This window comes from Bacillus rossius, chromosome 2, assembly GCF_032445375.1.
Source record: "Bacillus rossius redtenbacheri isolate Brsri chromosome 2, Brsri_v3, whole genome shotgun sequence".
NCBI classification, from domain to species: Eukaryota; Metazoa; Arthropoda; class Insecta; order Phasmatodea; family Bacillidae; genus Bacillus; species Bacillus rossius.
In genome coordinates, this window is record NC_086331.1 from 38,770,050 (window position 1) to 38,785,164 (window position 15,115).

General features: G+C 41.4%; 2 protein-coding genes across 3 annotated transcripts in view; one reads left to right on the forward strand and one right to left on the reverse strand.

The window, feature by feature from the left end:
• LOC134529251 (uncharacterized) overlaps positions 1–15,115 on the forward strand; it is a 1,084,551-nt gene that overhangs the window by 122,505 nt on the left and 946,931 nt on the right. The gene's annotated exons all lie outside the window — the stretch shown is intronic.
• The window catches only part of LOC134529883 (uncharacterized), a 68,042-nt gene continuing 67,667 nt past the window's right edge, over positions 14,741–15,115 (reverse strand). Inside the window, exon 8 of the mRNA XM_063364443.1 lies at positions 14,741–14,794. Within this exon, the coding sequence (XP_063220513.1) occupies positions 14,741–14,794 (54 nt within the window). The remainder of the gene's footprint in view (positions 14,795–15,115) is intronic.

The window sequence follows — 15,115 nt, forward strand, 5'->3', positions numbered from 1 at the left end:
TGATAGCTTATGACCCTATTATCTCAAGTTTATGCAAGCTGCCAGCAAAGTCAAGCAAATCATTATCACGTGAAGCAATGGCGTTGTTGATACCGCCAACTGTGAACAACCAAAAAGTACTCAGATTGACTGACTGCGACTCTAGCGACAATAACGATAGTGATTCGGACAGCAATTTGACTCTGTAGGTAAGTCTTACTATCTTTTCGTAATTTGTTTTAAACAAAAGTAATAACTATTTAATGTAAGTTTCTATATATTAGTATTAATGAACGGAGTGTATTTGTATTTACATATATTCCCAATCTAATATATACACACACAAACTATTTAGTTTCATCACAAAATAATCGTGTTCAGTTACCTCAAAAACCCTGGAGTACCAAATTTCTTAGCGATTGAATGAAATTTAGAAAAAATGTCCGCCAATTTTAGGCCACCATCTTGTTTGTGTAAAATTTGACTTCATATTCGTGTTCAGCGACCTCAAAAACTACCGAGTACCAAATTTCGTAGCGATTCAACAATACTTTCTATTTATGGCCAGCCATTTGGGATTTGGAACCACTGTGCGAGGTGTCCTCGAGGAGGCGAGGTTAATGGCTTAGGCCGTTTGCTCTGGGCGGTATTCCTGGAAATTATGGAGGGGTGGGGTATGCTAGCTCGTGAGAAATCTGTTATTCTGGACGCCGATATATGCCCGACGTCACTGGAACATTAGAATGGGGCATGACTGGAGCTGACAACCTAAGCTGAGCTCTAGGAATTGGGAAGTCCTGGCACGATGCTGAGAAAAGCAGTCCCTGTCATGAAGTCGGACACAGTTCCTGGTCGCGTTCGTGAGCTGAGATGGGGAAAAAACTGATGGCTGAAACTAGCTTATTATCTTTGAAACTAGCTTGGCGAAATTATATCTTGGTATAGGTTGAAGCGATGGGAAAGAGTCCCGGGACTCTAGTAGAAAAGATTTGATAAGGATGCACAATGGTCTAACAAAATTTATGTTAGAGAATTTAGGTGAAAAATAAAATTGAGCCAAATATTTAAAATTTACGGCACACAATCCATCATTGCTGCTGACATCTCAAATTCATCTTCAGACACCAGACACCGGACCGGCCAAGCTGTACTACTATATTGCGAATAATGATTGTTCTATTCATAAGTTGAAACTAAATACAGTTTAACGAACTACTGTAATGTTGCATGTTTACCTGAGGTGATTTATTAAAAACATTTTCACAACAAAATTCACGGCATCTAACTCACGTCACTTTCACCTTTAAATATTTATTCATTATTTATATTCAGTGCTTTCGCTAAGAAACCTGTAACAATACGGTGTTTCTTAAACATGAGTAGGGGCAGGAAGGTAGTACTGGACCAATGTAAACATTGAAAGATGTAAACATTGTGCCAGAACCCCCTGGGGGCCACCATCTTGTTTCATGGAGGCCGCCATTGTTGTTGACATACGTCACCTTAGTTCAACCTTTGGTTACCAGAGCACGCCACCATCGCCACCACTGGGGGCCGCCATATTGTTTTCGTCTGCTGGAGGCCGCCATCTTAGTTCCTCCTTTGGTTACCAGAGCGCGCCACCATCGCTCCGAAGGCAGGAGTTGTATACAAAAAAAGCTGGGCGGTGTGGGGATTCGCTCCATGGGACACAACAACGTCGAGGTTCGAAGGCAGACACCTTACCCACCAGACCACGAGATCATTTGAGAAGTGAAGAATTAAATAAGGAATATATCCTTAAAAGTCGCCATACTGCCATGTTTAATTTCCAAAAACAAATATGCTTAAATAAAATACCGCCATGTTTAAATTTCGAAAGGTATGCTTAAATAAAATGCTGCCTTTTTAAAATTTCCAAAAGTATGTTTAAAACAAACACTGCCATACTAGTTATGTCTATCCCACTCCGAGTATGCTTAAATAAAATGCCTACATGTTTATTTTCCAAAAGTATGCGTAAAGCAAACCCCACCACCAGTATGCTTAAATAATGCAGCCATACTAGCTTTGTCTAAAACATTTGCCGCTATGCCTAAATTTCCAATATGCTTAAAATCCCCACCATACTAGCAATGACTAAATACAAATACCTGTGAGCAACATAACCTCAAAAAACCCGCGCACAGAGAGCGACATCTAGGTGTTGTCCGCTGGGGCGTCACGCACACAATGAGCAATAATAATTCCCACATCATATTATATATATATTTAAAATAAAATAAGCGTTGTACAAACATTGTGTAGTAATTGGCTCTCTGCCAGTGTGTTAAGTATTAAGCATAGTTAGAACAAAGACTATTAAATATTGTCACGGGTTTTACTAAGGACATAGGAAAACCCTAACAAGGAGAGACAAGATCGTTTGCGGGTGGTTCTGAAATAAGTTGCTAAGTTAAGTTCATTCCAATAACAATTTATTGACAAACACAATAACATAAACAAGTACTTCATTGATTCTCAAACTGACATAAAAAGTAAATAAGTCGGGTTCTTGTGGAGTCGAATTGCTGATGCAAGTTACCACTATAACACAAGACACATGAATTAACTTTCTGTGATGGATTGCAGAACAATTAAAAAAACAATACCCTTTATTCTGTGGTCGTGAGCTCGTCACAGCCTACGACCGATACACCGTCAAGCTAAACTACTAAGACTAGAAAACATACAAAGTCACACTGAGCATTCTAAATCTTAGTATTACTCAATAGTACTCGTAACAGATCATTCATACATGTGGTAACGATTATTTACACACAACCATTCGTTTAACATAGTCTCTGTTTATCCGGTTTGATTTTCTGTTACTCTTCCGCCGCTACCAAGTGAAGCTCGCTACACATAGCCGCAGCAAAACACAAGTTCTTATCCCACTCGCTGTTTCTGGTGTCTACAATTCTTCATTACCGGCGGTAGAGTTAAAGTCTGTACTGTGTTGTAATCTGGTGGTGATTGTGTCGTGATAGTGTCGGGATTGTGCCAAGACACCCGCTCGCTCGGCCCTCACGGAAGTTGCTAACGCACGCCCTCTTGCCCTTGTAGCTGGACCTTCGTTTTTAGTTAATGTCAGTTCGGAAAGATTTTATGCCTAATCCAGCGACGCTTCCACGTGAACTGTCCATATCCTGGGTTACAACTCGGAGAGGTCTCACCCAGTCGAAGCCTTCTCTGTCCTAGAGCGGCAGTAACTCCACAGTTGATGACGGTATAGGCCGGCGAGCGGTGTCGGAGCAGAGTGGCAGCCTGCCCTCTTGATGTCCCAGTTGTTCTGCTCTTCGATTGACATGGCGCATGCCCTTTTATACTCATTGGCTTCCCTGACGAGCTGGAAGAAGAACAGTCTCGTCTATTCAGGGGAAGCCTAGCCAGCTCACTGTTGCGCGGGTGGTATGCAGTGAAAAGTCAGGGGTACTATTCTTTGCATGTGTACGCAGGTACACACATTACAAATTCTCCCCCCTCTTTAGAATGAGCGACCGTAGAGGTAGCGACATACAACATAACAAGTTGGCCAGACAAGTTACACAGCAGATCTCTAATACTTTACGGTCACAATACATAACAAGGTAAGACAATATACAAACAAAAGCTAGTCATAATCAAGAACGCTCATTTTGATAACCAAAATTGAATCATAAAAAAATGTCCACAAGTCACGTCCGAGTAAAAGTTACGTCAAAATCTGTTCCCTGTTCACACAGTTACTTTTGTTCACCCTTGTACAATCTCGCTTTATATGCCCTTCTTTTCCGCAGCGAAAGCACGGGAGCACTGGGCGACTGGTTATGTGGGGCGATTCAGGCTGTTGCTTACTTTCGAAGTTTACATTGCGAGCACGCACTCTAGTGTCAGCAGAAATAATTTTTGATCTTAAATCAGCTAACTTCACTGGTTTCCCCACTAAACAATCTTTTTCAAGTCAGTACTTAAGTTATCTTCAGTCATATCTACTAACTCTTTTTCAGGGTAAGGGTTACCTAGAATCTTAACAAACCGGCAAAAATCCGTGATGTAGGCTAGGCCTGACTCATCATTACGTTGCGGTCTACACAGGAAAAGATTATACAGATTTTCCCTAATTTTAGTGTTGGTGTAAAAATGTATCAACATTTGTTTCATTTCATTTCATGTAATTACAACGGGACTCGACACACTAATAACCCATACAAAGTGCTATGTGATATAATATTCAATGCAGTAATATCCTCCACCTTACCCAAAAATATTATTATATCTGTGGGATCACAACTTTTTAATTCGGGCAGTTGTTCTAAAATTTTATTCAAGACATGTTTCGTACAACTACCATCAACTACGTTACTGGTTTTAATGTCAATCGGATTCACGATTGTCAGTGTGTTCTGTGGCGTAACACTTACGCGCTATACATCTTAATTCGTCCAACGTAACCTCTTCCGAATTCACGTTTACTACTTTTAGGTCAGTCAGTAGTTGCAATAGTGTCGTTTTGGAAACGTCTTGAATCCAACTACTCCCTGAAAATGACATGATTACTTGGTACAACAACACACTAAATATAAACAAATTTAGAGTGACTCCGACAAATGCCAGTTTGAGAATACGTACAGTAACCAACATCTTTGAAAAAGCACCTAATCAACCACCCTAACTGCAAACGCAACAGAGTGGCGCACAAACCCTTGTCACAGGTTTTACTAAGGACATAGGATAACCCTAATAAGGAGGGAAAAGAACGTTTGCGGGTGGTTCTGAAATTAGTTGCTAAGTTAAGTTCATTTCAATAACAATTTATTGACCAACTCAATAACACAAACAAGTACTTCATTGACTCTCAAACTGACATAAAAAGTAAATAAGTTGGGTTCTTGTGGAGTCGAACTGCAGTAGGGGGAGCACGACATTTCTGTTACACTATAAACAAAGGACAGGTGCTTGTCTGAGCACGTGGGGGGCGTGGCACCACGTGGTCGGGTGGGCGTTGCCGGGAGACACGTGGAGTGGTCCGCATGGGGTTGTTGACATCACGTGGAGGGGTGTGTGTGTATGTTTATAAATGAGGAAGGCAGGTAGCAATAATTTCGCGTGCCGGAATTATTTTTACAAGTATAAAAATGTGAAGGCGGGCGGCGGTTGGATTCGAACCTTAGTTTCTGGATCGTTAGTCCGTCACACTAACCACAGGACCACGAGACCATGTTGGAGAAAATAATTTCAGATGTAGTATATATGCTTATAAAATATTTTTTTAAAGAGAAGGTATATTTTTTATAGTGCTAAGCGGGAAATTTAAAAAAAATATATAGTGTCGGCTGCTATATGGCCGCCATGTTTATTTTTTATAGTGGTAAGCGGTAAATTTAAACGAGGCACATCGGCTGCTATGCGGCCGCCATGTTTATTTTTTATAGTGCTAGTCGGCAAATTTAAACGGCGGGAAATTTAAAAAAATATATAGTGTCAGCTGCTAGTCGGCCGCCATGTTTATTTTTTTGTAGTCCTAAGCGGGAAATTTAAAAACGGGCTGGCCGCCATGTTTATTTTAACATCGGAAAAAAAAATTCAACTGCTAGGAAGTAACCAGAACAGCCAACTTTGAAAAAAAAAATTAAATAATATTATATGTATGACAATCGATTGCTGAAAGTCGCCATCTTGTAGTACAGCATACCAGGCCGCCGTCTTGTATCATAGCACACCAGGCCGCCATCTTGTAGCACAGCATACCAGGCTACCATCTTTTTTTTTCCCCATTTAAAGTCATTGTTTTTTTATTTCTCAAGTTTGAATATAAAAAAAGTATTATTTCGTCAGCCACTACTCTATGACTATAGTAGTGGTAGTAGTAGTAGATGCCAAATTTTAAAAACACACACTGAAGTGTAGCCATGTTTTCTTATAGTACTAGACCAGTATAGTCAGATTTTGCTTAATTTGTTGTGTAGCATGTCTGTCTTTAATAATAATAATAAAAATAGCTATAGGCATTACTTATGCTTATAGCATGTTAATAAAAAAATTATACTTTACATATTTCAGCGAATTCAAACACCATGTTTTTTTTATGTGTTAAAGACATGATGTTCTCTTGTAGTGTGTATTGTGTAAATGAAATATACAGTAGTATTAATTACAAAAAAATAATATAATTTATAATATATAACCAATTTTATTAAAAAAAAGTATTCTTATTATGTCACTTGTCATTTAAAAGAAAATGTATTTTGCATTTATAGGCATTATATATATTTTAATAAAATAAAAATATTTTTCCCAAGGGGTTGGAGCCGCAGACAACAATGGCGCGTACTCCCTCGCAGTTACCACCCCTTTTCCTTCCTCCCCCATTGTCATTTTTTTAAATAATGACCCAGACACTGGCGCCCGCATAGGGAAGCCACTTGCAGAGGGGTGGGGACTGCAGCTGTGTCGCGGCTCCAAACCCTTCCTCCCCGATTGTCATTTTTTAAATAATAACCCTGCCAATTGTCCGCCCGCATAGGGGGAACGCGCCGCCCCAACCCTAGCAAGGGTCTCCAGACAGTTGCGATTAGAGTCTGTTAAGGCCGGTTCACTCCATCAGTCTTCCAGATCGCTTCTAGAAATACATGTTTTTACTGATTCTGGGAATCCCTTCCAGCTGACTAGAAGATGTATAGGAAGTCGCTTGTGGATTTTATTAATTAAATAAGTGTCTATATACTTTGTCACTTGAATTTCTTGAGAATAAAAACCGCCATTAAATTTTTCCATATAGATCAGACAAGTAGTATGTTCTAGGGTAACTGTTGCGTATTTTTATCACCTTAAAAATCTTGTGGGACCAATTTATGGAATAACATTTTGCAAATAAATCCTTATTTCTTGAGATACGTACATGATCTCCGACACTAGTTTTATGTCGCCTGTGATCTATTTTTTTCACAAAATTGTAAACTGTTTTAAGAAGAGAATTATCTTTCACCTTGTTGGGGCTCATACCGATAGTCCTATGAAATCTGCCATTGTATATTTCCATAACTTTTGGTAAGAGCGGTAGCCATTTATAGTTTCCCTGAGCGCTAATTTCCGTAAACAAAAGCGATTTTAAACTTCTAATGAAGCGTTCAACTACCGAGGCCTTCAGCTCGCTGTTGGTTGAATAATGATTAATTCAGTGTTCTTTCATCAATGTCTGAAATCTTCTGTTATAAAATTCGGTACCGCGGTCTGAGTACACGTGAGTGAAACCTCCAGAATCCTTTAGAATACATTTCATAGCTAAAGCCACAAGCTCCGCAGTTTTTTTAGTACCGGAACCTCGTAAGCCCGCTTGGAGTAAACATCAATCGCAACCAATATATATCTGAATCCTTTATTCGCACGGTGATAAGGTTGAATTTCCACCAAATCGATCTGTAAAAGATCGCCGAGACCATTAGTGATTACACGTCTCAGAGGAAAGACTTTGCGTGCGCTTTTGTGAAGTTCAAGCGCAATACCGCGTCTGGCAGTCATTTTTTATACTTAATTTTATTTAATGTAGCCAGATTCAATGAGTTCTTCTAGTATGGCCAACACTTCATTTGAATGGCTCGTGTTCCCGGATTGTTGCGATGCAAGTAATAATCTAAACTGATCAAATAATTCATTTACTGAGTTCCAGTAAACATATTCCTTTCGACGATTTAAATCTAGTTTTTCAACTAAACCACTGCCTTCATGGGAAGCAATGACAGGATAAAGATCCTTAATGAGCCCGAACTTTTCATGATCGGTGTTTTTATATTGTTAGGATGACGCATCATTTCTTTTATAACACGCGCTAGTAGACCGCAGCACGTGTGAGTATTGACGCAATGCAGCTTCTGAATACACCTTAGGTTCGTTCGAAAACAATAGCTCATATAATCCCGGCGAAGTATATTATTAGGTAGGAAAAAAACTTCCTTATTTCCCAAGAACCAGCGATTGTTGCGTTTGTAAATTCCGTAGGTCGTATCATTTATTTTAGAATTGAATCCGGTTAGGTAGGACCAGGCTTCCTCACCCAACGGCTCACATGACGCAGCCGAGAGTTTACCGGAATGAACAATCAGTGGTATATTATCATCATCATCTTCTTCACCTTCGCTTTAATCTCAGGTTTAGCGATAGGTGTAGCGGATTCTTTTTTCACCTCAGCCGATAAATTATCTGCGGCAGCAGAAGAACTCTCGAGACACGATGTGATCGGTTTGAATACCTGTTCATTAACTGCATCCCGCGCCAGGCGCGCGCGTTTGGCTAGCAAATATTTTTCACAAAAACGTTTTGTATGACGTGATGGAGCTTTCTTGCTTCTGAAGCCATGACTGACTCATGTGAGCGTAAATAGAGGCTTTTATACATTAAGGATGCCTTTTAAGCGCAGTATCTGTAGTGGGTATAATGGGAAGCTGAACCGGTACGGTAATACGCGAAAGCGGAGTTGAAGATGGTCTTACACCAGACAAATTCACCGATGGACCTCTTAAAACCGGAAGCGATACAGATGGTGACTGTGCTGGCTGGTTTTCAGGTCTGTCCACTATCTTCCTTCCCAATAGGTTATACAATAGGTCTAGACGATTTCTCATTACATTCAAGCTTTGATTAACGATATGTGGAAACTGAGAACATGAAGTAGCTCCACTAACGAGACTATCAACTTTTTCCTCAATACTCGATAGAGACTCCTTAATAAATTTAGCATTATTTTCGCGTAGAGAACTCATCAAAGTATTAAATTGAAATTCCATACCGGACACTATTTCCTTACTTACAAGCTTCGGTTGCTTGCCCACGAGTGTTAAAAGCTCTGTAAATAATGTCGCACGATCCGTGGCATGAACCTGCCTTAGGTATGCAGTCGTATTAGATTGTTTTTCGTCTGTAGAGACCAAAGCATTTTTCATTGCTTCAAAGTGTTGTTTGTTTATATATAAAACCTCGTTGTGTTTAGTCAGAAAAATATTCTTTAGCTCGCTTAAGTTACTATTGCAACCGCCACTTGACAGAGCCTTCGACAGCTCTAGAATCTTGGCAAATGACTCGCGCGTATCGCTATCTGCCTTACGCAAGTAACTTCCCAACCCCCGTTGCAAGTCATGTGACGAGCTAACGAGATCCTTCACATCCGTAAAAATCACTTTCAGCTCAGAACTACTTACAGATACAAGATTTTTCAAGTCATGTAAAACTTCCTTCTCGGGTAAATTTCCCCGAATGTTATCGAAAACATCTGTATTCTTCTTTTCAAAATGATGTAGAGACGTTAGCAAATTGTTATTAAGATCCTGTGCGTAGGAGAGGCTGTTTTTTAGTATACCAAAGTCTTTTTCTAAATTATTCGCCATTGTACTAATTGCATGTACGGTGGCACCGGAAGCTACATCTACGTAATTCTTTGTGGCAGCATCTGCCGCGTCACGTGGATCGGCTACACCGCGCATACGTTTCCCGCCAACCTGACAGTGCCCATCTTCCGTAAGAGTCAGACATGACTGTCGCTGACGTTTATTCCCGCCGCTCCCAAATTTGGAGATGCCCAAGTTCATTCTTCACGAAGGTAACACTATGAAGTGATTGAAGCCACAGCGATAACGACCTTTTTGTAGAGGAAAATCTTTACCTATTACTAGGAAACCATAACCATCATTGCTATTCCAACAGAGAGCACAAACATCTTTAAATTTATCGAATGACATGTCGGTTGTGACGTGCTCGTGGTAAACATGTTGAAGATTTAGAAGATCCATTTTAAATAAAATTATCAAATTAGCATTATCCCGAACCAACTGTTTTCGGGTTTGGCTATACGTTTGAATTAAATATAAACAATTGCAAAAGAAATGTCGCCCCATGGAAAACTACTGTTGAACTATTGCCTGTTTTTTACACCCGATGTCATCGAAAATTATAATCGAATTTGGTAGCACTTTGCTTGGCGGCACTACCTCTTCATTTTCACGAAATTGAAAAAATTTAAGACCTTGAACATGAGACAACACCTGCGCCAAACGTTTATATTTTGGTTGTTCTATGCTCTTGCTATACAAATAAATATTCTCGAAACGCACTCCGTTAAGATGTTGTATAAGCGAAAGTAAAAAAATAATGTTTTCCCGCTGTTGGAAGGTCCGGCAATTATACATCTTATGGTATTCGGCAACAGCGGTCCGTGGCGTTGTTCTCGTTTGCTTATAAAATCATCGTGTATAATTTCGATCGGAAGACTGTCATGTTGAGGGATTAATTCCATCGTTACAACTGAAGTGTAAAAAGTATAAAACCGTCTTTTTTATACCCCCCAAAGTCATTACGCTGATATGCGTCGTGCTGGAAGGAGGGTGAAGGGTAAAGGTCTTATTAACTCTGCCATAAATAAATTACTTTTCGAGCTACATATGCCAACTTATCAGTACTGTGGGCCCGGTACAAAACTTGAAAAACGTTTCGCACGCAGAGACCCAGGCAAAAATCAATTAGATAGAGCGTGCAAAGAACACGATATTTCATACGCAAAGAGTAACGATTTGGAGAACAGACATCAAGTGGACCGTATTTTAGCACTTAAAGCTGAAAAATTGCACAGAACCCTCAAGCTAAGCTAGGTAAAAATATCGTGGCTTGGAGCGTAAGTAAAATAATAAGTGTTAAGCATAAAATAGGAGCCGGCATAAGAGTCACAAAGAAAAAAAATAAGAAAAATAAACGTGATAAAAAGGGTGGTGTTATACCATTTCTATTTCCAGCTCTGGCAGCGCTCGGTTCTTTGATCGGAGGCGCAGCTGGAATCGCAAAGAGCGTGACAACCGCTAATAATCAGACAAAATTGTTGCAACAAAATGCACAACATCACAGACGTATTCAGGCCTTAACAAATCGAAGCAAAAATTGTGCAGGGCTTTTTTTAAGGCCATTCAAAGCTGTGGGAGGGGGCGACGGAGGACGCAGCCGCCGCCGCTGCCGGAAGCGGAAGGGGGGACAGGGAAGGGTGGGATGCTATTTACCCTGCCACACGACCTCACGCGGGGAAGGGGCGCTCTCGCCGCAGCGACTAAGAAAGCAGTAAAAAAAAATGAGGAAAGGGTGATTTTAGCCTTGCCTCACAGACTGCTAACTACAACGGATTTAGAAAATGCGGTATTCAAGTTGAAAATCAAATATTTCCGAGGCGTTTTCATGAGAGATAACTTACCTTTAAAACCGAAACAGTACGAGTGCGGGATAATTAATCTAGACGTATCGACAGGAAAAGGAACTCACTGGGTTGCATATAAAAAGTCTGGCAGCACTGCGCTGTATTATGACAGCTATGGCGACCTAAGACCACCTCCGGAAGTAAGAAAGTATCTGAAAGGCACGATGTTAAGTTACAATTACGATAGACAACAGACAATCTAATCGTGGAATTGCGGTCATTTATGTTTAAGATTTCTCGTGTCCGCGTATAATAAGCAAAAGAAATAATTTCAAACAGCACAGATGCACCAGCCGTTGACGCGTCCAGTCTATACCAGAGTGCAACCTAACCTGGTGATCCATACTGTAGTGCAAGCTAACCTGAAATGTCAATTTCACTGATATTAACGGGAAAAAATTCGGAATTGCGGTCCGTATATTTTCCACCCCTTGACCTTACGAATGGAGAGTGGAATATTGGGCTAATCGACTTTCAAATATACCATTCCATTCCGAACGTTAACGAAAAAAACAACAAATTCAGTTTTTCGAAAAACAATGGTCCTGTGTCTCAAATTAAACTTCCCGTCGGATGTTATGAAATTTCAGTTTTGGAAAGTTACATCGGAGATCTGTTACCACACGATGTGACATTTATTTTGAGAGGCAACCCTAATACATTGCAATGTAATATGCAATGTAATTACGATATCCATTTTACAGGAAGCGATACGATCGGAAAAATGCTCGGTTTTGAACCTAAAATTTACGTGGCAGGTCGAATGCATGAGTCAACACAACCGGTCAATATTTTCCCTGTATCGGTCATACATATAGATACAAATATCGTGGCCTCCAGCTATTTAAATGGACAACCTAGCTTGAGCATACACGAGTTTTACCCCAGCGTCCCGCCTGGATATAAGATCATCGAAGTACCTAAATCTGTCATATACGTTCCGGTGATCGTTAAACGAATACACGAGTTGTCTGTGAGGATAGCCGACCAAAACGGGAAGCTCATCGATTTTAGAGGCGAAGAAATAACGTTATGTCTGCATTTAAAAAAAAAAAATATGTGAGTAAATTACTTTGGCATTCATAAAGGTTCCGGCGGTTTCGAAGGCAGACCCAGTAGTCAGCGAGATGCCAAGCGGTTAACACGTAAAAATATACGCTTTCTCATGAAACTAGGATTCAAAGTATTCCAAAATGGATTACAGCATTCTCCAAGTCGACCAGCCAATTCAATTTTCAAAATGATATCACGAAAATGGAAATACATAGCTACCGGCCATTCATTTCGGGTCCTTATGATTTAAATTCCGAGATACGTATCGCAATCCAGAATTCTGATATTTATTGTCTGCCTTGCAAAAGTCTGTTAAGAATCCACGGAAAATTCGTGAAACCAGATGGCCAGGCCGCTACATACGCAAAAATTGTCAGAAATGGAATTTTACACATGTTTAACAGAATTGCGTACGAGGTAAATAATTTACAGATAGATGAATGTCACGACATTGGATTAGTGACTACGATTAAAAACTATCATTCGCTAACGCCCAGTGAAAAAGCCGTTTCCAAGATGGCCGGCTGGGGCTTGTCTGAAGACTATACTGTACCAATTAATGCAAACGGCGAGTTTGAAATATACGTGCCTTTGAGTCATCTCATGGGATTTTTCGAAGATTATAAACATGTTTTAGTTAACGTTCGACAAGAATTAGTGTTACTTGTTTCAAACTCTCAGAACAACGCAGTGTTAGATACGGCAGCGCAACCGTTGCCTGTGAAACTAACACTCACGAGCATCGATTGGCTAATGCCTCATGTAACCGTTTCTACCGCACAGAGGATTCGTTTGCTTAAAATGGTTGAAAAAGGAAAAAACATAGACATTGCTTTCCGATCCTGGAGCCTCGAAACATATCCGGCCCTGCCGCAATCTCAATCGGTCCGTGAAAACATCATTTAATATGGAAAAGCCTAGATATATAATAGTCGCATTTCAAACGGGTAGGCAAAACAACGTCGCCGGTGATAAATCAAAGTTTGATCATGTTGACATTAAGAATGTGAAAGTGTTTTTGAATTTGGAATCCTATCCGTACACAAACCTGGATAGTAATTTTCGAAATGATAGCCATCTGCTGGTGTATAACATGTACGCGGAAAATCAAGACTCATATTACGGCCGTCAATCATCACCACTTCTCGACCTGGAGAAATTTAAAGATATGGCTCCTCTCTTTGTGTTTGATGTGTCTAAACAGAATGATAAGATGATTGGAGGAGTCGTAGATTGTAGAATAGAAATTACCACGACGAGAAATATTCCCGTCGGCACTCAAGCATTCGCACTAATTCTGCATGATTGATTGGTTTCGTATAACCCGAGAGACAAATCTATTAATATTCTAATGTTGTTTAAGTGATAACGCAGACTTCCCTGGGAAGTCATGCTGTATGCCAACCTCCAGGGATGCTATTCTCAGCACGGTTTCGTCTTAAAAGAGATAAGCCTGGCTAATGACGATGGGGAGATAATTACGAGAACATTATAGCCATACTCGTGGAAATACCTCCACAGAAATTACCAGAGAACAAATTCTTGGTTAACTAGACATTTCCACAGCATCCATTGGGATGACGGTCTGTTTCCGTATACTTCATTGCAAAACATCCTGTCAGGACACATCAGCAGAACCATAATGGTGGCAGGCGTAGAGCAATAAATGTGGCTTGCAAAGTTGTGTAAAAAAAATGTTAATATTCAGGATGCTCAGACCGAGCTCGGATGTCTGTCACTGAAAAAACTGAATGAAATGTATATGCAAGATAATAGCCGTGCACGGCCCGTTACGTCACGACATAACGCCGTGCTGCTTAGGGCTTGGGCATTGGAGCATTGCCAAGCGATGCCAGACCCTGGTTGCTCCCCCGATGCTATAAAAAGAATGCGTCGCTCGTAGGGAGGGGGAGCCTGGTGGGGTTGCCACCCTCGGTGTTATAAATGGAACGCGTCGTTCGTAGGGGAGCCTAGTCACTCTCCAAGCCACTCTTCGTGCCAAATTCAGTTCAATCTGGCAATTTCGTTTCGGGATGTGTCGCTCGGCTATGGTCGGGTGATATTCGAGACGGCGGACGGCCGGCAGTGGTTGCACGTGTGCACAACGTTGGGACACCTGGTTCGCGACGACGCAGACGAGGAACTGATAGAGCTGCCTTGCACTCAGCAAAATTGCAGCAGCGTAAGACTCCTTCGGCCGGACACACACCTCCCATGCTCTCCGGAAGCTCTGCTCGTCGAGGCCGCAGATGAGGTGGTGCAGGTGTGGCCCGGCCAGGAGCAAGGTTTTGTTCAGTTCGAGCTGCATCGTCCCAACGGCACGGTGGTTGCCTGGAGTGAATCGTGTGATTTGTTCACACATTCAACATTCCTCGACGGGGGCAACCACTCCTGGAGTGTGCCGTGCAACCCGGACGTCTGCGACATCCCAACACTGGTCGGCTCCGACGAGGAGGAAGAGGAGGATGCCGGCTGCCGTCGCGGCTAGACATCAGCTGCCAGCCGCCAGCCGCCAGCCACCACCCGCCCGCCCGCCAGCTGCCACCCGCCCGTCTTTGCCAGTAACAGCTCCGGTGAGTGACGTCCGCCATGTTTCCACCTGTCTGGGGTCGAGACCTCATCAAGACCAAGAGGGAAAAGTCTATACACATCCGCGGGCCGTATCCCGCAGGCTTAAGACTAGCTTCCGGTGAACATCTAGACGTTCCCATGCCGCTGTTCGAGGATGTTCGTTATTTAGATACGAACCCAGACCAATTGTCAGATGATGGTTTTAGTGATATTCAAAGTGACCGAAACTTCTATGACATTCCTATTTCTTTGGCTTCGCGCCGATGGCGAGAAAAAGCGAAGAAACAC